This window comes from Eimeria necatrix, genomic scaffold, assembly GCF_000499385.1.
Source record: "Eimeria necatrix Houghton genomic scaffold, Enh_scaff96, whole genome shotgun sequence".
NCBI lineage: Eukaryota > Apicomplexa > Conoidasida > Eucoccidiorida > Eimeriidae > Eimeria > Eimeria necatrix.
Genome location: NW_013654755.1, coordinates 891 through 23,616, shown reverse-complemented (window position 1 = coordinate 23,616; position 22,726 = coordinate 891). Strand labels below are relative to the sequence as shown.

The 22,726-nt window shown below is 50.2% G+C and overlaps 3 protein-coding genes across 3 annotated transcripts; 1 reads left to right on the top strand and 2 right to left on the bottom strand.

The window, feature by feature from the left end:
- Positions 1-200: 200 nt before the first annotated feature.
- Positions 201-3,932, top strand: ENH_00084690 (hypothetical protein, conserved; the record flags this gene model as incomplete). Its single annotated transcript, XM_013583507.1, has 1 exon — positions 201-3,932. The coding sequence occupies one exon, from the start codon at positions 201-203 to the stop codon at positions 3,930-3,932; it is 3,732 nt and encodes a 1,243-aa protein (XP_013438961.1).
- Positions 3,933-6,548: 2,616 nt separating this feature from the next.
- ENH_00084680 (hypothetical protein, conserved) lies at positions 6,549-10,802 on the bottom strand (the record flags this gene model as incomplete). Its single annotated transcript, XM_013583506.1, has 1 exon — positions 6,549-10,802. One exon carries the CDS (start codon positions 10,800-10,802, stop codon positions 6,549-6,551), a length of 4,254 nt encoding a protein of 1,417 aa, XP_013438960.1.
- Positions 10,803-16,923: 6,121 nt separating this feature from the next.
- ENH_00084670 (hypothetical protein, conserved) lies at positions 16,924-19,170 on the bottom strand (the record flags this gene model as incomplete). Its single annotated transcript, XM_013583505.1, has 1 exon — positions 16,924-19,170. The coding sequence occupies one exon, from the start codon at positions 19,168-19,170 to the stop codon at positions 16,924-16,926; it is 2,247 nt and encodes a 748-aa protein (XP_013438959.1).
- Positions 19,171-22,726: the final 3,556 nt, after the last annotated feature.

The window sequence follows — 22,726 nt, the reverse complement described above, 5'->3', positions numbered from 1 at the left end:
CAAGACGTCACAAAAGTACCACCAGGGTCCGTGCTCCGCAACAATTCATATTTCGACTTGAGGTGAAGTGGTCAGCAATAGTGTTCGGCCTTTTTTGTACAATCCTCCGCGTTAATGCTTGGACACTGGAGCGAAGGCCAGTGCACGACCATGCACACAGATGCCATTACACACTTTAATATATTCTGCAGGTGAAAAGAATGCGGCGGCTGCTCACAACACCAGTGTTTCATATCTGGGTTGCTGCGCTCAGCGCAGCTGTTTGTTCTACTTCCGCGGACGCCACTGCGTTGACCGAGGCAAATGGTAAACCCGATTTACAAGCTCCCACCGATGGAACGCCTGCTTTAGAGGTGAATATTCTCACTGGCTTTTTCAAGGCAGCTGCATTGCCTTTGCAAACGATCCGTCACGTGAGCCAATGTCCGTACGGTCTCGCTTTGCTCGTTCCCATAGCAGCTGTGATCTTCCTCGTCTTCTTCTGCGCCATGAGCTTGAAGGGACCAAAAACCCTTCTTGCACACGGGCGAGTTAGGAGCTTAGCAGCTGGAGGGGCTGATCCCTGCGAGCTACCCGAAGGGGACAAGGACCAGCACCCACCCAGTGTCTCATCCTCCTCTCCGTATCGTCTGCAGCTTCATGCGTTACAGCCCTCATCAAAAGATGCGTCATGCTTAAATCGTAAGGAGCAATATTCCGTGAAGCTTGCCTGCCACCAACTGAAGAATACGTTGAAGGGCCTTGACCAGCTCGAAACTAAGCTGAAGACGCTGAAAAGTTCATGTCGGTCACTGGCTGAGCAGCTGCAAACGTTGGGGTCTGCTACTGCTGAAGAAAATTTTGATAGCAGATCTATTGAAAAACTCTTAAAAGAGCACCACGAGGAACTACTACAAACAGAGAAGCATCTGGGTGAAGAAAGGGCGAGGCTCTCTCGTCTTGGGTGGACTACTAAACAAGAGGGGCTCTCTCTCCTGCTCAGAGCTAGATTTTTCGTTCAAGGGAGGCACTTGACAGCAGCTGCAGGCCGTGCTTTAGTCGCACGAGATGTTATTCTTGGAGAACAGGCGGCAGAGATCAGCGTGCTTTCCGGGAAAGATCATTTTCTCATACGCTTGTTTGTAAAGCATGTTAACAGCGAGGCGAAGACCTGCCAAATTTCAATCGAAAATGCAACACAATCTACGGTTGACGTGATGATCCGCGCGAGACGGGCTCAACGGGAGCTGGAGGCGTTGGAAGCCCAGCTAAATGTTTTGGGACTTACCGAGTTCGTGGAAACAGTTAAGCAGCACCAGCATGAGCTGCAAACTGCCCTAGACAAGGAGGCGGCCAGGCGAATTCCAAGTATTTTAAGCCCAAGAGAGAGGATAAGCGTGCCACCAACAACTGATAGTGACGTTTTCGCTTCACGTCGCTCTGCGCGGTCTTCCACCACGCAACGCCAGCCCGTAGGCCTTCAGCACAGAGTTACAGTAGGTCGATCTAGATCCTTTAAACACGAGCGCCCTGCGCAGATTGATGTATCTGCTTCAATGGAACGCTGGTCTTCTATGGACTACATACATTTGCACGATAGTGAGCGGCATTCACATCACGGTGTGTCTTCAATGAGACGGCCGTCTCTCAGAGGCCTCCACGAAAGTATACAGAACAGCCGTGGCCGGACACGATCTGGCCAACTTCTTGACTTCCATTTCACGGGGGGAACAAGGGAGTCAAGGGCGCAGGTTTCGTCAGGGAAACACCGTGATCTCACGCGATCCTCATCGTGGAATTATCCAGAAGGCTATACAATCCGTACAAGGTCAGAAGAACTGCTCTCCGCACACGCTCGTCAGTCAAGAGCCCGTACCTCACTGCATCTTCCTTCCCACGCAGCTGCCGAATACTTCCAACATGTTTTTCCGACTCAAAGTGAACGTCCCACGCCTCGTGTGGCATTCTATGGCTCTCGGCAAACATCTTCCATTGAGCGTCTCCCTCCAAGGTCGCCTACCCATACACCATCAGCGCCTTTTCAACTCATGCAGCGCTTTCCACACAATCCTACTCCTGGTCACCCGCGCGCACCTTCTCGAGAGCTCATCGAGCAACCTCGAGAGCAACACCGAGTCTCTTTTTCAGCTGAGGCACGTCCGCAGCCTAAGCAGCAGCTTGGGCAGCCAGTTCCAACTCCAATTCCTGGAACAACCCTACAGAGTGGGGGAGGCTCACAGCACACAACAGTTGCAGACCCGCCATCTTCCCTAACTACTCCTCAGTTAGAATCCGCGGCGGAGCTTTCTCCCTCCTCCACTTCGTCTGGGATGACCTCAGTGTCCCTCCATGAACAGGTTTCTGTAACAGGCGCTGGCAGTTCTCCACGCACAGAGGCGCCAGAGACCGGTAACCGTGAAACGCCCTCAGCTTTTCCCCCCAAACCGTACTCACATACAGTGGGAAGCAATTCTGAATCGGGAAAAGCAGCTGTTGAAAGTGGTCAAGTCACCCAACCAACCATCAAGTCTTCCCTGTTGAAAGATGAGCTCTCGGCCGAGGTTGTCTCGAGCAGCTTTCATGAGCCTGAAGCTGCATTGGGTACCAAATCGCTCACCCCTTCCGAGAGTCCCTCTCCTTCTTCTGAGGTTCTTTCCTCTGGTCAGGAGAGCCCTTCTCGACGTCCTGTAGAATCTTCGAACGTAGCTAGCGAGGCTGCTTCAGGAGGGGACATTTCGCCGCCGCTCTCTCCTGCAGAAAGTCGCCAGTCACGTGGTCCGACGTTTTCAGTCACGTCTCTTATCGCTTCATCACAGGGGACATTTCCCTTGAAGGGTAGTAGCTCTGATCTGTCAGAAATAAGAGAGCCTCCAGGCTCAGCGAAGCCCAGCTCTCGCACTCCTGATGAATTGCCTGAGGTTCCACTTGACAACGCTACCATAACGAGTGCTGAAACATCATCTGGAAGTGGCCCGTCGCCATTAGCATCCGCACCCTGTAGTCAGCAGCCGCCAAGACTAGACTCTCTTTCATCAGAAGAGCAACTTCAAGAGCCTCCACGCCAAGATATGCAGTTCGAGGAGGGTGCCCCGCCACCGGATGGGCAATCGCTTACAGAAGCAGAGTCGTCTGATTCGCTTAGTCAAGCAACATCTGAACAGGTGGCTGAGATGACCCGAAAGTTGTGGGACTTTTCAATGCCTGCTGATGTCGTTGCAAGCTCACTGAAGTACGACGCAGCACTTTTGCCTATTGCAGGAGGACTGTTCACTGAAGGCCTAGAATTATTGAACGAGGTCGCACAATTCTCTGTTGACTTCGAGAGGCACCCTAGGCTGGTGATAGACTTTGAACTGTCGAGACACTATTGCCGTCATGTGTGTGCAAGCCTCCGCTACGGGTGCCAGCGCTGGAAGGAGGAGCTTGAAAAGCTTGTGGAAGCCGTGAATTCAGCAGTGCAGTTATCCAAAGATTTTCGGCGAGAATTCGATGGAAAGTCTCCAAGCTTCTCCTTTCTGGATCAAGCTGAAGTACTGTGGGCTCTTGTGAAGGCAACAAGGGGACTGAGCAAGCACATGTCTAAGTTTGGAGCTTCTTTTTTAGACTCAAACGAGCTTTCACGGCTTCTTCACGAAGCTGACAGCGCGGCTTCTGCAGGGCATACAGAGGTATCAGAGGCAGCAGAGTTTTGTGCAGCTTCATGGACAACGTTACTGCAGCACGAACATAGCCCTGCAGCCTCGGGATCACCTGTAGGGGAGGAAGAGTCAGAACTCCGTCACCGCCTACCCGATGAAGCCAAAGATTTCGCACAAGCGCCTTCAGTGGGAGAGGTACTAGTGGAAGGGCGCTTCCTTGTTGAACGTTTGATTGCATTAGTCGGTCCAAAGCAAGAAGTCATGAAGCTGAGTGCCGCAGTAGAAGAAAGGGAAGCTGCCACCGAATTCCGCTGACTCGCCCCCGGCCTACATTGTACTTAGCTTGAGTGATGGGAACTAAGAGAAATTTTCAAGAAGACCTTTTATTTTCGCGAAGCTGCTAAGCACGCTTTTGTCTTCTGAATGCAGACCGCTCTCGAGCAGCTCTAGTCAGCACGACAACGCTTGGCGTTTTTTCCCGTGCTGAATACAACTGATGGTACTATCTTCAGATCAAGGTTGTTTTGAACTCTGCAGTCGATGCATTAGCTGTCCAATGTGCTGCGAGGGAGAGTGGGCCGGTAGGAGGAAATTGATGAGAGCTGCTCTCTGCTTATTTAGAAAGTATGCATAGGGGTTTCACTTGGAAGTCAAACTCATCCAGCCATGCCAGCAGCATTCACGCTGTGGTCGATTTTGTCAAATATGCAGATGGGCTTCCGCGTAGCTGATGTTTTGCCTCCTGTTTGGAGTTCATGCTGCAGTAAGCCTTGGCAGCTCCTTCTTAATATTAAAAGCAGTTCTTATGAGCTTCATGAGAGGCGCTTCATACACTGAAAATCACCTGTCAATTGCAGACCTCCTTCGCCAGACATACCCTGGTATAGGAAACGCAAGACGCACACGCTTTTCCAAAATGCTTGGCTGCCTGCTAATGTGATATTTCGTAGCTTAGAGATGCCTTTCCACTGAGCGACAGTTCAGAAAGTTTATTTCGGAGTAGAAGCAGCAGCAGGTATTTTGGCTTTTGTGGCAACCCTCCTTGCCGGCACGCTGACTCTACGATGCCTTTGAAATTAAAGGCTTGAGCATCTTATCTTAATTTTACATAAGAAAGGGCTCGATGAACAGGCGAAGCATGAAGTAGAGGGGCAAACGATCAAAAGCCTCTCCGTTTCTCGTGACACGTAGGCCATAGTAAGGGTTTTTTTGTTCAAATTCAAGCAGCATACTAAGGCAGTGATACTTCAGACACATAGTTCGTGTATGTTTGCCGGCCATGAGGACGTATTGATTCTGGACAATTCTACGCTGATGAAGTGTTTCGCAACGAGATGCGCATGTAGAGTTTATGGCCTGCAACGGGAAACGGATTTTAGATCATGAAACTGCTGGTACTTACATGGGTTCAATGCGAATTCTGGATTTATTTTGACGCACCGACAGTCCATAAGTGCAGTCGAAGCTGGCTGATACAATTACGTTACCAAGTCTTCCGAATGCATTACAGACGCTGCGTTCACGCGCAGCAGCCCGAATGCACAACTAATCTATTAACTTCGCTCGCTACGGCTTGGCAGTTCCGATTAGCTACACCCTTCCTCGCCTCATGACCCCGATTTTTGCACCTTAAGCTAATGAACTATAGGGCAAACGGGCGTGAAACTGTCTCGTTGAAAGAAATCCCAATTTTCCAATATTATTCTTTCTAGTGGGATGTCTAGGGGGATTTCTGTCTTTCTATGCAACATATTCGACCTGATCGGAGGTAGATCAAACGCGTTTCGATAGGCTATGAATATTTGACAGGACTTTCGCAAAGGTGGAGGTTCAATTTTTTGATCATGCCTTATGGTGCAATTCCCGACACAGCTAGTGAATGTTCTCGATACACAGCTAATGGCTGGCGCAAACTTTTAATGGTAATGCAGTGTGCAAGGTTTCATAGGAGCGCCACTGAATGCAATACTGTTTTGCAATTTCTAAACTTTGCGAAATGACGAGGTGAGCCTGCCCGATGCATGCTTACAACATGCACCTCCACGTGCTTGCTTTCCTACGCCGATACGCGCTGTTTTGAAGCAGAGAAAAAGGAAGACAAGATAGCAGAGAATTGTTCTTAATCTCATGTTAAGCGCCCACTTTCGGTGCAGGGTGAAAGAATTTTGTCTCTGGCGGCTGCGTCTTTTCGTACGCCGCAACGGTATCTTGAAAAGCTGAATTGCGTCCTGGCGAGCAGAGTTGTTGCGACAAAATTTCCACCGCGCTATGGAAATTATGGCAGCACACTCCGCTGACGGGAAGTATTTACGTAAGGAGCGCCCGCGCTGAGGCTATTTGCCTAAATGATTCTCGTCAGCGGAAGTATTTAGGTTAGTAGCAACCAAGATGATCTTATGCACCGCTTTCAAGCATCTGGTGATTGGGTGCTATTTGCCGAAATGCCCAGAAGGGCTGCGCCGTACCATGCCATACTGCACATATCCAGCTAAGGCGCTCAGTATGATCTGAGACGTTGAACGCATTCCGTACATGCATTGCTGCGTTTTACTCGGTCGCGTGGTAGCATACCGAGCAAACTCATCTGTAGCGCAGTGCCCATTTGAATGTGAATATTATTTCCGAAGATGCACTTTAGCTCTTCGGAACGCCCGTACAAAAGGAGCTTTTGTACGAAGGAATCGTTTTCTCCGTGCGAAGTACCCGCTGTCCTTCCTCAAAGTTGACAGATCAAAGCTTTCCCCTGAGACGACGACACTTACGGGGATGTTGCACGAGCCGCACAGGACTGGGTGAATTTTACCTGCTAGAGCATTGACTGAAGAGAGTGGCTGTTATTAGGTCTTCAGTACAAAGAGAACCCCCAACCTGCGATATAAAATGTACTTCGGAACACTGACCACATCCGAGTGTTTCCAGGCCTTTAGGGCATCAATTAGCTTCAGATGCATCATGAATTTGCTGTGTCGCCTGTATTAGATCTCGAACCTCGGGCGTATGGCCGACCACAGCCATTAGACGTCCAGCAATAAAAGTAGCTTCCTCTAGAACCCTTTTTAGGGGAGGCTCTTCTGATTGTCCCGTGAGCCCCAGAAGTGCGTCGTCGCTGTTCGCAGGCTCTTGGTCGCTTGAAATTGACACGCCTCGTGCAATGTCAGCCTGCTTCTGAAGCTCCTTTTTCCACAAAGTCGCGCAAAATGCTGCTCCCTCCTTCAGTTCTTCTTCTGCAGCTATAGTAGCATCACGGACGTTAACGAGAGAAGTTGAAAGCATATTGCTACTCATGCTGGGCACGTCAAATGGAGATATCTCTGCGTGTAATCCCCTTGACTTCTTTGCGTTTTCCTGGAGCTTTTCCAGTACGGAAATATATTTGGCGCGTGGAAGTTCCGGTTGCCTCCCCGACCGCTGCATTTTGGCGCTCTCTATCGCTCCAGTCAGAGCCTGGTTAACACTGGCAAGTTCAGACTGCCAGCCTTCAGACAACACCTCGTATAAAGTTGAGCACACACACTTACACTCTTCCAGTTTTTTCAGAACATCCCTGAGAATTTTTGGGTCCTTAAGCGGGAGAGAAACGACACGTTTGGATCGTTCAATCAACTCAAGTCCTTTCTTGAGCGAATCCTGTGCTTCGGACACCACATGACTTGTTTGGGCTCTATAGGCTACGTCTCCAGCAGCTGTGGTGAATTTCCATAACTCGTCGAGCAGGAGAAACGATTCCTCATCAGAAGTGAGCTTGCCAGGCTGGCCTTTGCTTTGTGGTAACGGCCCATGCAGTGGAGGTGGATCTTCGCCAGGTGGCGCACTCTGGTCTGACAGCCCTAATATTGCCGACGGTGAAGGTGTTTGAATTTGTGAAGAATGTTGGTAAGATTCTGGGGAAGTAGAGGAGGGAATGCCTTGTTTTGGGGGATGGCTGCCTCCGCGAAGCTCTTTAGCATATTCAAGTAAGGAAAGCCCAGCTGCACTGGCCGCCTCAAATGTGTCTACAAGGCCCGCTTCAGGAACTTCATATCCAGCTGTTTCTGAATGGACGGTCCCCAGTATTTCATAGAGCGCAAGGGTAGGTGAATGAAGATTATCGGAAAGTGACAAAGCATCCTGCTCAACCAGGGAAGAATCAGACGATGGGAGTGGCTGGCTGTCGCGCACATCTGGGCCTGGCGTGGCTGGCTCTGTGAGTGGAGTATCCGGTGGGGAAGTAGTGCTGTCGCCTTCTAACGAAGAGCTCTGGTCCGAGCTAGGCGTGAGACGTAAGGCTGAACTTGAAGCCTTGCGTTCTTTTCGAAGCTTTGGCAACCGAATGCGAAGTGGGAGGGTATCTGCTCGTGTGCGTTCATTTCCATCTGATGGACGAGACGCATCAGTGGGGGTTCGAGGAGACGTTTCATACTGCCTTTCAGCAGAAGGGAAACCACTCGAAGCCTTGTGTTCTTTTTGAAGCCCTGGCAACGGAATGCGAAGTGGGAGGGGATCTTCTGGGCTGCGTTCATTTCCATCTGATGGACGAGACGCATCAGTGGGGGTTCGAGGAGACGTTTCGTACTGCCTTTCAACAAAAGGGAAACCACTCGAAGCCTTGTGTTCTTTTTGAAGCCCTGGCAACGGAATGCGAAGTGGGAGGGGATCTTCTGGGCTGCGTTCATTTCCATCTGATGGACGAGACGCATCAGTGGGGGTTCGAGGAGACGTTCCAGGACCAAAAGTATACTGCCTCTTAATAGGAGGGAAACCACTCGACGGAGTGGAGGGCGACTCAGAAATTGATGAGGCTTCAAACTCTTGGTCGCTTGATGAGGCGGTAGCGCGAGAGCCAGCCGTTAAAGGCTTAGCTGCCGCCCCCCGGGTCTCGTTTGGTGAGTTAGCAGCAGGGCCACTTCTAGGATGTGCATTTCCGGGGGAAAAGAGTTTTGAAACGGAAGATAGCCGGCCCAAAAGGGATGAAAACCCTTTAGAGCCGCCATCCTGCGGAGCCTCTAGGGTTGGAGAACGCTTTGAACGAGCAACCATCTCAGATAGGGACTTTAGAGGCGAGAGAGAGACACCAGGTGAAGGTTGAGCCAATGAAGATGGAGACGATTGCTTTGACGGTCGGCGGGAGGGCACTGGGGGGGCGGAACTTCGCCGTTGCAGCGAAGCATGCCTGCTGTGCTTCTCTGAAGGCGAGACAGTTGGTTCCTGACCACCAGTCTGCAGATGCACACCCGGCCTCGCCTCTTGAGATGGGCGAGTGAAACTTTCATGACGGGACAAAGGCAGTGAACTCTGCCGTGGTGCTCTTTGAATTGTTCCGACAATACCTGATGAAGGTTGGTGGAGCGAATCCGAAGACATGAAGCCGAGAACTGGCTTTTGGGGGGAAATATGGGGTTGCGAAGTGTGTTGGGGGTCCCCGGAGCCTGCGGCTTGCGACTCCTGACTAGCTCGGGTCGCATCACTTTGCGGCTTTGTAGGCGGTTCAGGAGGTGGGAATTTAGGCCTCTGCAGGCCACGAGCGTTACGCGGTGGCAAGGCTGCTGGAACTGGGCTGGCAGTCTGACTTCGGACCGTCCGGTCACATGGAAGGCTAGCTGTTCTTCCTAGCCGCTGGGGTCGGTGGAGGCCAGGATAAGGAGTAGGCTCGGGTGCTGGGTGGATATCAGAGCATGCTGATAAGCGCTGTTGGCGAGCCGCATACGAATTAGGCACATCATGGCTGGTCACATTTGGGGTGTCCAACGACTGGGTTGAAGGAAGGCCCTTTACAGGGGTTGAGGTAAGCGGCTTCTGAGGCACGTCGGGCAACCGACTTGGAGGATGAACAGGCTGTCCAACTGGAAGAGAAGGAGCTGCTTTAGAGGGCAGACCACTTGAGCCAAGAGATTGCAGGCTGTGTGAAGGACTATGCGACATCCCGTCATCAGCACGGCTCTGCGAAAACTTGAGTTCGGGACTTAACCTTTCACTGGGAGCACTGACAGGACTCTGCTTCGGAGGATAAGGACGTTGCGTGCCAAATGAGGGAGGAATCGTCGCATGCCTTCGAAGTGGACGGCCAGGACGTCTTTCAGGTTCTGCCGGGTGTTGTGCGCTGCCTGTCCCTAGTGCAGCCTGTAACTTTCGCTGTGCTTCTTCCAGCTGAAGCACGTGGTCTGACAGTCCCATTGCCTGCGCCCCTGCCTTGAAGCTGATTACTTCTTCCAGGCATAATTTCCACTGGCCTTCAAGGCCTTCTAGTTGAGGGCCGCGAGCGCTGATGCGCACTGTGATGTTCTCTGCCTCGTCCAGTGTTCTTTGCACTAGGCTTTTAGCAACTGAAACCTCCGTAATGGTGGGTCTCTCGCGAACAACTTGCCCCTCCGCAAGGACGACATCCCTCGCAGCGAGGGCTCGAGCTACGCGCGGGGATATTCTTCTCCCAGCGCAAGCAGCTCTCGCTTGCAGCAGCAGTACTCGTTCTTCTTGGCTGGATCTCCACCCCAAGGCAGAAAGCCTTTCTTGTTTTGCCTTCAGATCATCTTTTTTCTCCAACAGAGATTCCATTTTCTCCTTCATATTCTCTTGTGAAGATTGTCTTTGCTTGTGATCACCCAGAGCAACTGCGCGATTGAGTGCTGCCTGCTCTTGCTTATACGATTCTTCCAGCTTCGAAATGACACGCTGAAGGAGTGAGACTACGTGCATAAGCTTCGACAATGTTGTGCGTGCAGTGGCAATGGACTCTTCATCCTCTTGCGTCAACACGCCCACCTCTGTGTCGGGCAGCTGCAGCGCTTCAAGCTGGAGCTGAGCAGAGGAGTCTGGCTGCAACTGCCGCGGGTCAAGAGGCGCCCCATGTTCGTCAGAGGGACTACAAGAGGTGAAGTCTTTAGCTGCAAGGAGCCTGAGCCTCCCAGCGGAAAGCTTTGCCGCACTCAGTTTCATGCTCCAGAAACAGCTGGAGATGAGCAACACCACAGTTGCCAAGGATAAAAATATGGCTCCTTGAATCAGCGTCCATGCTGGGGGATAAAAACCGTGCACATGAAATGTTCTTTGCCATCCGGCGAAGAAAGACGATTCGACAGGTCGTGCGGCGAGACTCACAGAGGTTTCAAAGAGAGAGGTCTCCTCTACCTTGCCGTCTGTCAATGTCGTGCTGCTATCCTGTATGTCTAAGTTGCCTATGGCTGGAAAATGTTGTTCTGCCCACATGGTCATCGGTAATATGGAAAATGTTCAAGAGGTCTTTGCCAGTTCTTTCTGAGGTGATCATGAGGGTGGGGCCTGGATGGAACGTTGGCGCTTCATCTGCCTTCTTGTCCCATCAAAACAGTCAATGGGGAAGATCAATGCAGATGACGCACTAAAACAGCAAAGTGAAACGGCTTTTAAATTATAATACTGGCAGTGAAACAAAATGGAGCATGCAATGAAACCTTCGGTAGGTTTCAGTGGCCAGACAGAAGAGGGCTCCGAGGAGAGGGACGCAAGTGGGGGGTTTCTCCTCGCTCGTGAGCATGGCTTCTTGGGGAAGAAATCTCTTCATATAAGTGAAATTTTACGGAAATTTCATTATAAAATAAAAACATGGTTTGCAAATGGTTTTTGAAGCCGCGAGCCTGAGTGTTTTTCAAATATAAGGGCGAAGATCATGCCTTAAAGGCAGTATGCACCCTGAGAAACCCAGAGGAGAACTTCCCCTTGAAATCAGCCCTTTCGCAAAAGAGCCGAGTTGCCTGACCCATTCAGAAGTAGTCGCGTGCAACTAACCGTGAGAAATAATTAGACAGGGTACATTGGAGGGGCTCTCACGTGGTAAGGGCTGTTGGCTGCTTCAATGTCTCGCCGTGTTTTGTGGTGGATTCATCGTGGAGACAGTGGAGGACCTACAGGAGATACTTTCAAGTAATGCTATGCATAAAAGCGAATTTTGCTTACGAGCTAGAGGTAATGGTTCGTAGAGCACTGCAGAAGATTGTTGAATGTCGGAGCAGAGGCTGCTGCGCATGAGTCGAAGACATAATACTGTGAATAAGACTGCGTTTGGTAGCTCATTTCCATAACTTTAAAATTAAACTCAGTTCTATGTCTGCTTCCAGCTACGGACCCCATTCTGCTGTGGTCTACGTGGGGACCGTAGGAGCCGGTTGCCGTGCCGCCACAGACCTCATAAAAAGCTCGGGAAAATATCGGACAAAAATTTGCCGTCTCATCCGAAGTAAAGCTCCAGCCTCACTGCATTAAACTGCACTCAGACTAAGTCAAGTTCCGGCAGTCTTTTTGGTCCGATGGCCGCTTAATTGTGGGAACGTGGATCAACAGTCATTGCAGCCCCTGTCAAAAGGTAACTCCTCAATTTTTGACAGGCGCAGCGCAGCCCCTGGCAAGTCATAGACCTTCACAAATACTTCACCGTCTCCTGCGACGGGAACACAGGGAGTCGACGAGCTTTTTCCGCACCCCCACAACCCCAAATGGCGAGCTCACTTTGTGCTTTCAGCTGCCGTAGTTACCTCCACACTATTCTGTTTCGCCGTGCCAGCCACAAAGCTTAGAGAAAACAACTCCTGTGACTCCAGGTTTGCGATTCCCATCTCACTCTTTTGTTAAGAAACGGAAGATCCAATACTGCAGCAGCGCCATACGCAGAAGATTGCATCACGTTTTGTCCACAGAAGAGCTTCTCCGTCAATGTTTCTGTGTGCTTGGTCCCTATTTACAACTCTGTGCTTGTGCGGCGGTGGTACTTGCCTGCGACAGCAAGGACAATCCGATGCCGCGCAAGGAGTCAAATACTCACAAATTAACAATGAAAAGCTGAGCTTCAAGTTCCGGGCATGGTTAGAGTAAGAGATTCGGCTTCGATATGCTCGCTGTTTTGCCCACACGGTTGCAACAAAGTCTGTAATATAGTGTCAAGCATTGCGATTAGGCCCGAAGGTGACCTTGAGGGGCTATATAAATTGAACCATAAGCTTTTTGCCACAAATATGAGTAAAGTCTGTGATGTGGCAGGCCTTTGAGCGTTGCAAGACACTGCGCCAAAGCAAGCCCACAAATAGGAGTTACCCTTTTAGCTGAGGGGCACGCGACGTGCAATGCCCTTTCCTCGATTAGAGCTTTCTGCTCTCCTACGTGGAAATCCGATTATTTTTTGGAATACTTAACAGCCGGAAAATGCTAGGAGGACTAGAGCCAACTCACGGAACTTGCGTGTCCAGAAAGCTGGGCTAAGTGCATACTCAAAATACCAGAGATCCAGTCACTGCTAGCAGCCATTTTTGTTTGCAAGGCTCCCGTTAACGTCTAATCGAAAAACAAAATGAATTGAGTACTAGACATTGGGATATTTTTAATTGTGTTCTCTCCTCTTAATTCAGAGGGCTTACCTCTACGCTGCGCGCAAGCACAGTGCCTCTGGCTTGCTCGGTCCGTCACTCCCCACCTCCAACATTTCTCGACTCCAATAACGAGTTAACCACCAAAACCACCTCTATCGAACGTTTTTCATGATTATTTTCAGTGTTTGGGTTGATTTTGTCCTATTGGGGTTGCTTTCATCAACCAGTCACGTGCAATAGCATCTGTTGGCTCTGTGGTGTGCTGGCCTCCCAAAGTCACCAGTACTGCACCCGCCACCCGGGCTACCTTATAATCAATACCCTTCCCACCTACGCCCATAGGCTTATACTTACAAATGGTTTTGTATTTGTTTTTTTAAAAGCATGTGGGTGCTTTCATTAGCTGCTACACTGACTACTGCGGGAGCACAAGGGGGATCTGTGCCTTTAACAGATCAACATGGAGAGCATTCTCTGTATGGAGTCCAACAGGAGCTTCCTTCGGAATTTCAGAATTCTGATCATGCCTGGTCACAAGAAGGAGAGATGCAGAAGCGGAGATCTGCTCCGACATGGCCGGCATTTAGCGTTCTAACAGTGATCGTTTCCTTAGCCGCTGTAGTCTTCGTCATCTCCCTCTGCGCGCGGAACATTAAAAAATATGAAAGATTCAATCCAGAAGTACAGTTCAGGCAACTTTCAGCCGGAAGAACTAACCCTTGCGTTCCTCCTGCAGAAGCTCAAATGCCAAGCGAGAGTGGCCAGCGCAGCGCTGCTACAGAAGTTCCCGCTGTAGAGAAGCAGTTACATACGTTGCAGCTCACAGATGAATCTAAATGCCTTCTTCGACCAGAGGAAGCCTCTTCCATTGACGCAGCCGCGAGGTTATTACAAAGACAGATCAACACTGTTCGTAAACTTGAGGTACAACTGAAGGGTTTGAAAAGTACTTCTCTTCTGGATTTACTTGAAGGAAAAATGTTGGGGGATTTGGTGGGGGCGGGTAAAATGTCTGACGTTGAACGTAGGGCACGAGAGGAAGATCTCACCTCAAGGCTACAAGTTGAACAAGCGAAACTCTCCGCTCTTGGGTGGAATCATCATCAGGAAGGAAGGGCTCTCCTGCTGAGGGCAAGAGGCCAAGGCAGTGGACGGATACTGCCACCAGCGGCATGGCGCGCTTTTGCCGCTCGAGATGCAGTTTTTCTAGGTGGAAGGCGCGTGGATGTAGTCCCAAGCGTTGCCGACCAAGAACTCATTGTACGACTAGTGGACTACGTTACGTGGAAGGCGTCAATGTTCTGTACTCTGCCCATGTCTACTGCTGATCCATATGTTTCGAGGCTTCACAGTGACATAGTTGAGTTGAAGCAACAGGTTGCCAGTTTTGCCGGCGTGGGTTCACTTAGGGTGGAAAGTCTGCTCATCAAGCTATCCCAAGCGCAGTCTTCTCTTGAGTCCGTACAGTCGAGTCTATCCAGGTCACCAGTGTCGCACACCCCAATACGGCGAAGTATTTGGCACAAGGTTTTAAGTTCTACAGGCCATTCTTCGTCGCCTGCTACACAGAAAGAGCCCGCTTCATCGGGCGACGGAAGAACTGCGCATGAGCAGGGGCGCTCCCTTACTCCATGGCAAGCCTCAGTAGAAACACCGGAAACTGACGTTAGACAAAGTAGGGAGAGAGCGCCTTATGCGCCTCCTAGGTCATTCCCACTTCTTTCACGTTTTGAAGCCACTTGGCGCCCGCAGCGCTCTCATACCCTTGGTGCAGTAGGATCTGCATCTCCAAGCAAGAAAGGACGGCTACCGGGTCGACGACAGCGGCCTGCGCTTCGTCCTACGGAACGTCTGACGACGAAACTTCCCACAATCGAAGAATCTCCTTTTGAGTGACAATGCCGCTGTCCTTTCTTGCTAAGCAGCGTACAATTTGTGTGCAAGTCGGGACAAGCTGGACGTTCCTCTACGCCAAGTCTTGCCGTCAGCACAACAATGGAAGGCTTCATTATCACGCAAGTGTTATTATCGTGATTTTCCGTAACAGCCTTCTTGACGCCTCCGACGCAGGCGGCCCATCCATTTTTCCCCGCCAAGCGGCAAGCAGCCTTCGGAGGATCACTATTCTCCGTGAGGGAAACATCTTTAATCGCATGATCGACGCATGTCATGCGATATTGGCCTACATGCACCAAAATGCATGTATGGAGGTCCACACATGCACTCTGGTGAGTGCATGTACATATGCATGGAAGTGCACATCTTTGGGACTACTCAAAGCATTAAGTCAGGTGCCGAAGGCGTTGCAACCGTGACCACAATTTGTGCCAAGATTTGTGTAATTCGGAATATTCAGACGCTGGGGTTTTTGTGAATCTCTTGAGCTTTGCATCAACTCAGCGTGGAATATTCAAGTGAACGTGCCTGCTGTCACTGCTGGAGGGCAGAGGGAACTGTGTGCAGATGCAACCCAAATATTGTTGAGAAAGCGATTGAACAAACCACGGACTTGTTGATGGACAGCAATCTCTTTCTCGAGGGATGTAAAAAAGCACAGAATTGAAATTCGGGAGAAGCTCTCGAGAATTGATAACGGCATGCGAATGGATTCAGTCCATAGAGCACGAAAAATGACTATCCCATTTCCCTCGTAATGCTGCGACCGAACTGCCTCCCTGTTTCCTGTACTTGCTCTGGAAGCATTTCGGTGCTTGCTTCTGCGAGGAATACAGATGATGCGGGCGATGCAAGGCTGTGTGCTTCTTTGAAAAGAGTAAAGGGCTGCGCGTAAAGTATCTACATGAGCGGCGAATCATCACTATTTGTAAAGCAGCTCAGTGTAGGGTACGTGTGCAGAAACGACGACGCCTAGCAAATTCCCACGTATTCGATAAGTGCAAGTGTACTTATATAGTTGGGGATTTGTCTGGGTCCAGCAGGAAACAAATACCTTCTGTTCCCATAACTATTTGGAACCCCCATTCTGACAGCGACAGTTTGTACATTTTAACATTTGTGCATTGCAACGACTAGCGGGACGCTGCTGCTACTTGGCGCGTCTTGTTGAGTGCCCAAACTAGCCCATATGAATGTCTTGAAGCGCCTGTATAGCCGAGGGAGTCTGGTGCTATTGCTGTGGCGCGCTTGCAAATGTTTTCTAGAGCGATCAGTATCAGGTCTGTCTGTAAGCAGAGTGTTCTACAGAAATGCTGTATTGCACTGCTGGCTCTCCATGCTTATAGAAGGCTGGCATGCCAGTAGCTGCGTGCACAACAGCCACCACGTACTTCGAAATCTTTGCTTGCAGTGGACTTCGAAGCATTGATTTTCCAAAGGTTGGTTTCTCATCCAGCCGATTCACTACAAACAATTTGTTGACAAGGACTTTACAGAAGTACTCTCTGCTTTGCAAAAGCACACTGTATTTTGCCTTTTGCAAGGAATGTAAAACTGACGCCGGGTCGGACCCAAAATACTAGTCTAGCTTGCCGGCAAGCCAACTGTTGGGGCGGCTGCTTTGTCTGCCCCAATAACTGTCCAATACAAGTTTCTAAGGAGCCAAAACCACAAAGGGACGTAAATTGGCTCAATTCAACGGGAAGTGACAACTTGCATATTATCCTTCAACATGCTCGCTGCTCACAGGCACTGTTGCCGCGCTCGAAAAAATCCAGCTTGACCAGCAAAGCCGATGCCACGGCAGAACGCCACCCAATTCGTGATGCAACAATACAGCATCACTCCTGTGGGACTGTTACACAGAAATTACGTCCTTTTCCAATGCGTGTGAGCTTCCGTGTACCACTGAACATATGCCTCAGCCGCAAGACAAAAAGAACCAAGTCAAAAATACGCCATTTGGCTTCTTTAACCAGCCTATCATCGCATTCTAGGAATCAACAAGCTTTCATTGGCATGCGGCCCTGCGAGCTCTGAACTAACGGGATGGTTCTTAGGAGTTCAGGGCTGCTGGCGCTGGAGCGTAGGTGGCACAGCTGTCACGTCAGTGACTTGGGCGTCGATTTACTCCTGCGCAACGAGGGACTTTTCAGAGTTAACTGCAAGAGACGTCGGATGCTTGAGCTTCTTGTGGAACTTTCTTCCTGCCTAGCAAGCTCGGGACACAATCCTTTTAAGGCGTCTTTGAGTTCTGCAAGCTTCGTTGTGGGCCTCTCAAAGCTTTCGAGTACCTCCAGGATACTTGCTGCCTCTTTTAGCATGTTCTCTTTTTCGTCCTGTTGACTGGTTGCAGACGGCTCTGCAGAAGAGGTGTGTGGTGTGTCAGATGCTTCTGGCCTGCCTGTTTGTGTGTGTCCTTGTACAGTCAATATCCAAACGGAAGCAGCTGCGTCCACTACATTCTCCAGATCCGACTTCGCATCAAAGAGGAGAGTTTCAAGGTCTTCTAGGGTATCACAAAGGCCCGCATCGGCGCAAGGCAAATGACCACAACCACAGCGAGATATTGATTCTAAGGTCCGAGTTCCTAAATCCACAGCACTCTTGAGATACAGTGCTTTACCGATGTAAGGATCCCCTGCATGTGGAATCCTATCTGTTGAGCCTTTTATCTTAGCTTGTAGCAAATCCCGCTGCGCACACTTCACCGTATAGATACTTTGCAAAGCCCTCTTCAACCAATCATCTGACAGTTGTTCATGCAGGCTTCCTAACAAACCGTGCACTCGCGCTCTCGCCTCCGTAAAAGCTGACCTTCTTGCGGAGCTAACCGATTCTTCCACCTCGACACTAGCGATAATTTTATATGTTTCGGCCCCTTCCGACACAGTAACATCGAATTCATCGAGAACAACGCCTCTGCACGCCTTGTCGAGAATGGTCTGCGCCTTAGGAATCCATAGTAATAAATCCTTGATATGTTGCATCACTTCGTCTTCGTTCAGGGGTGGCCGTCTCGGTACCGAAGAGGGTCCAGGCCGGCGAGGTTTGTCGGCCTTCTGACGGCTCCGGTTGCCATGACCTCCTGGACCGGGTGGCGGCTTACGGGATGTTGCAGAGACGGATCTTCTTAGAGGCGATTGGCGGGATAAGAGAGGTGTCGAAAGGCCGCCTTGTGTGCTCATTGGAGCCTGTTCTGTTGGGACACCAGTTGATTTCGATGCTGCCGAAGGGTTCTGAGGCGCTTGTTCTGCCAAATTTTGCCTAGATTCAGCTCTAGAACTACCAATGGAAAGCCTTGACATAAATCCGAGCCAACTGCTCTTCTTTTTTGGTCTGTGTGTGCCCTGGGAGACCAACTCTCGGACCTGCCGCGAAGCTTCTTCTAGTGATGTTGAGACATCAAGCAGGTTGGCAGAGCGTAGTTGCAAGGTTGTGTATTCCACGTCGACTAAAACTGTATTCGCACGCTCAACTTCGTCAGCCCCAATTTCGCGTTGTGCCCGAAGCATAGAGGTGATCTCACATATTTCCTGGCGGAGATGCTTCACTAGACACTGTACGGTCTCTCGATCCTTTTCTGTCAGCGCACTTGGCATGCGCTTGCTCGGATTATTGACTCTCTTCGCCGCAACAATAGCTGCAGCTGCGTCACGTGACAGCGCTCGTCCTGTGCCATATGAGCTGGACCTATAAAGTAATGCAGCAACATCCTGAGCAGAATTCCAACTCAGGTGTCTGAGTCGGGCTCGTAGATCATCTCTCTCTCTGGATTTTCTCTCTAATTCGTCTCCAAAAGCCGTCTGGAGTTCCCTGGCCAGAACTCGAAGCCGGTCAACTGAAGTGTTCAAGCAACACTTGGCGTCTGCAACGGACAAGCGCTCTTGTTGCGTGAGATTCGCTGCTTCACCATCTGCGAGACTTAGAAAAAAGAGCTGGCCATTTGCGGCGGAAACTGCCTTTAAATCCTCTGGACTTGTAAAATCCGTGGCACTGTCCCCTCCAGCAACACACGCTCGAGATGGTCCTTCCGCTAGGTAGCGGGAATGAGTAAAGTTAGCCGCAACAGTATGGATTTGGAGGTAACAGCTTAAGATAAGGTATAGAAGCACAAGGGTACTGGCGACTCCTGCAACAAAGGGCAATAATCCTTGAGGAGAGGAACTGCTTCGGTGGTAATATTGCAGTTGGTCTGGTGTTACAGGGGGAACAGGCCAATTAGGGACCGTCTCCACGAGGTAGCCCTGACCTGGGGGAACAACAGTACTCGGGCTGATTTCATGTGGTTCGGTGGATGAAAGAGCAACGAGGAACATCACATGCGCAGGGGATGGTAGCTTCCACATTCCTGCAATAGGCGAGGTTTTTTGTGAGACTGCGCTTTAATCCTGGTTCTGCTCATCTAGCCATCACTTATGCACGAATATTTTCGCCACACGAATTGCAACTGATAAAATCGCAAATGCATGAGCGCGTTGCCACCTCAACGTGCTAGGGAAAGCGGAGGAGTCGATGCTGAAGCCAGCAAGGCGAAATGATCAGTCACTACGAAGTATGAACAGTCTCCTAGTATACGGTTGGTGGAGCTGCTATAGGCTGCAAAGATATTTCAGTGTCTGAGAGGAATCGCCAGCCCGCTGTCGTTGGAGGCCTGTCTCGGCAGTGCGACAGACAAAGGCAACGCTGTTCGGAATTCGCAATGTCAAGTTTGAATGGGCGAAGAAAACAATGCACGGACTAGCGAAACGCTTGCACTGCAGTGTGGAATCTAAGCATGAATATTTTTCATATTCATGCAGAGCTGCCGCATCCAGCTTCCGCAAACTGCCCCCTTCGTCAGGAGCACGAGCCGGCGAAATGGATACGCCTCCGAGGTGCACCAGCGGTTAATTTGTACGTAAAACAGTTTTTAGATGAAGCACTTCAAGAGATTAGACCACTTTCAAATACTTTTGAATATGTTTCATGCATGAAATTCCCGGCAGCGGCTTGTTCGGGAAAAAATATGAGCTCGGCGTCCCCACAAGCATCAGGAACGGTATCCTCTCCGAGAAACGAAAGAATTCCATACTAACAGAGAGTACTAGGATCGAAGATTATATTACTTGCTGCAGCATCAGGGATATCCAAAATTTTCCTGCATAGAACAACTTTAGCATTAAAGACGGGTAATGCATACAATTGCTTGCCTACAGCACTCCAATAGTTTCCCCTCGGCGATGTAAGGTTTCGCGAGAACTGTAGCAGGATAATACCTCGCGAGACCTAGATTAGCATTGGAGCACCCAATATTTTCATGACAAAGACGGGTGCGTGGGATCAAGATAGTTGGGCAATATTTTGAAGCTTCGATCAGTTGCCGCACCGCGACCGGCCGACGAGCTAGCATTCCATTCAACAAGTGAATAATTAGTTCCCTCCGAAATATTCGCATTGTTTAGAAGATTGAACCTTTAGGGAACGGAAGGAGGTTACTTGCTGGACCGCAATGAGCTAAGGACTGCAATTTACATGCAATTCTTGTGTACGAGCCAATGGTTTAGGCAGCATCCTGCTAGCCACGCATTCGTACTGAAGACTAATTTAAACAACAAAACCAACATAAGTGAGCCATTTGCGTGAATAAGACTACAATGCATTGCCTTACAAGGCCCTTGAGACTTAGATATTCTATGACCAGTTCCGCAACACACTACAGCTGTCGAACACTGTGCTACAGAGGTACGGACCTGGCAAGAAAATCTTCCGCAACATACTACATCTGTCGAACACTGCGCTATAGAGATACGGACCTGGCAAGAAAATCATACGCAGTTTCTTCTCCATATATTTCCCAACCTTATAGACCCTCAAGGTACTTCCTGTTCCCTCCATGCTCACAACGCACCAACAGCTCACGTGGCACTTGGTAGTCCTCACGGAAAAAGTAATGGGAGCACTTTTTACATCGCTGGCAGTTAAGAGCTTAGCAAGAGGGCCGCCGCCGCAGCTCCTTGTGTAAGCAAACAAAAGCCGGCTTAAATTCTTTCTCACTTCATTCAGGATTGCAAAAGTGTGGGTTTTTATCATGTTTTGTCATGGTGGTAGACGTTACTTTAGCTTCTGGCACAAGCTGCTCTCAGTAGAAGTGTATTCTAGTGCTCCAGAATACTCGGCGCTCATGTGCATTACTGGAAGAAGGATTTCCATGCTGACGCCGCGTCGGCAAAACCTCCTTACGTGTATGTTTTGGAGGCGAGTGACAAGCGTGCTTCCAAGTATGGCGTGTAGTTATGGGCCAGTGCGAGGGATATACCTATAACTGGGGTACATAGCTTAAGAAAAGTTGATGGATCAAAGGGAAGACGGCTCAGAAGGTACGTGAAACGAGCTGTGACACCGAGCTCTCGATTCGACATTGCGCCCTCGGTCCATTTCCCCGTCGCAGCCCCCAAAGAATGACTCTCTAGAGAAAAATTCCCCATCAGTTTTCATGACCAGCGAGCACTTTAGTCGTTTCTACCACTGGATCTTGTGGCGACATTCCTGAGGCTTGTGAAAGGCTTGACGGACACTAACAAGCAAATGGAGAAGTAGTGGGAGGACCATAAAGTCAGTGGGCAGTGGTTCGGGAGGGTAGATAAAGTACACCATCTAGGTACACAATAACGCCCTGTCCTAATAAAGGTTGTAGATAGGCATTAATGTTAGCATGGAACGCAGCTGGAGCGCCCTTAAGGCCAAAGGGCATTACTCGGCACTCGAAAAGTCCGAGAACGGAACGGAAAGCCGTCTTCCAACGGTCTTCCTTAGTGTAGTGCACAGCGCCTACTGCTGCGACTACGCTGCTACCTGCCCCTCGAGCAGGACCTACAAACGGCACCTAACGTATGCCCATTTCCTGGAAACTGTAGCTTATTTTTATCGAAACGCAATAATTCTTAAGTTTTTCAAAATCTGTCCGTTCGATTCGGCCTCCTCGGCTGACATACCCGCCACTTGTTTGGCCAATATCTCAAATGCTTGCTCTGCTGGGGTCCTTAAATGGACTACGGTGGGACTGTCACCTTGCAGCTTTGCTTCACCAGTCCGAACGACCGGTAACTCGCACCACTGGCCCTTCACATAGGTTCGGAGTTTGTCAGACTGAAAATACCAGGCCACCTTGTGTTCCGTCAGCCAATCCATAATCAAGACTAAGTCATAGGGAACGGGTCCCGCTAAAAAGTCCCCGGAAAAACGTGCATGTCCGCACCACATCGTCAATCCCGTTACAACCCGATCAATGCGTAGCTGTGCACCTGTAGCTACGGTGAACCTATGTTCTTTTGGAAGCCTCCGCACTTTCAGCTGCAGTCGTTCAACTGTTTTAGGACTAATGAAACTTCTCGAAGCCCCAGTGTCCAAGAGGGCCTCACAAGGACTCCCTGCGAGCTCAACGCGAAGTACCGCCGTCGCACCCACACAACACAACGCTCCCCCTTGGTCGTAAGACTCTTTCGTGCAAGTCTTTCCTCCACCAGTGTGACACAATCTCTGTCGCGTCTGACCTATAGCCGTCTTGTGTTGCCTCTGCAGACTTCCTGCTGCTATCCGTCGTCGCGTCCGGAGTCTCTTCACTCAGGATCGACGCTGACCCAGACTCACGCCGCGTTTCCGAAAGCGGGTGAGTCCCTTCCACGTGCCCATAGCTCGTATTAGTTCTTTCCGCAGTGCGGAGGAGTTGGTTTCCCACTCAAGGGAGACTGGAATGGCATTGGGGCCTGTCGCTACCGCACACATCATCCCTTTGCCATGGCTACGCGGCCTAGAACGCTCGTCTCGAACCACGCCTAGGCCCGCACGTTTAATCATTCCGTCGTCTCAGTGCTAGGACGGGTGGGCTCCCTACTGCTCTTGTCCACCGGCTAGGGCCGGCTTCGT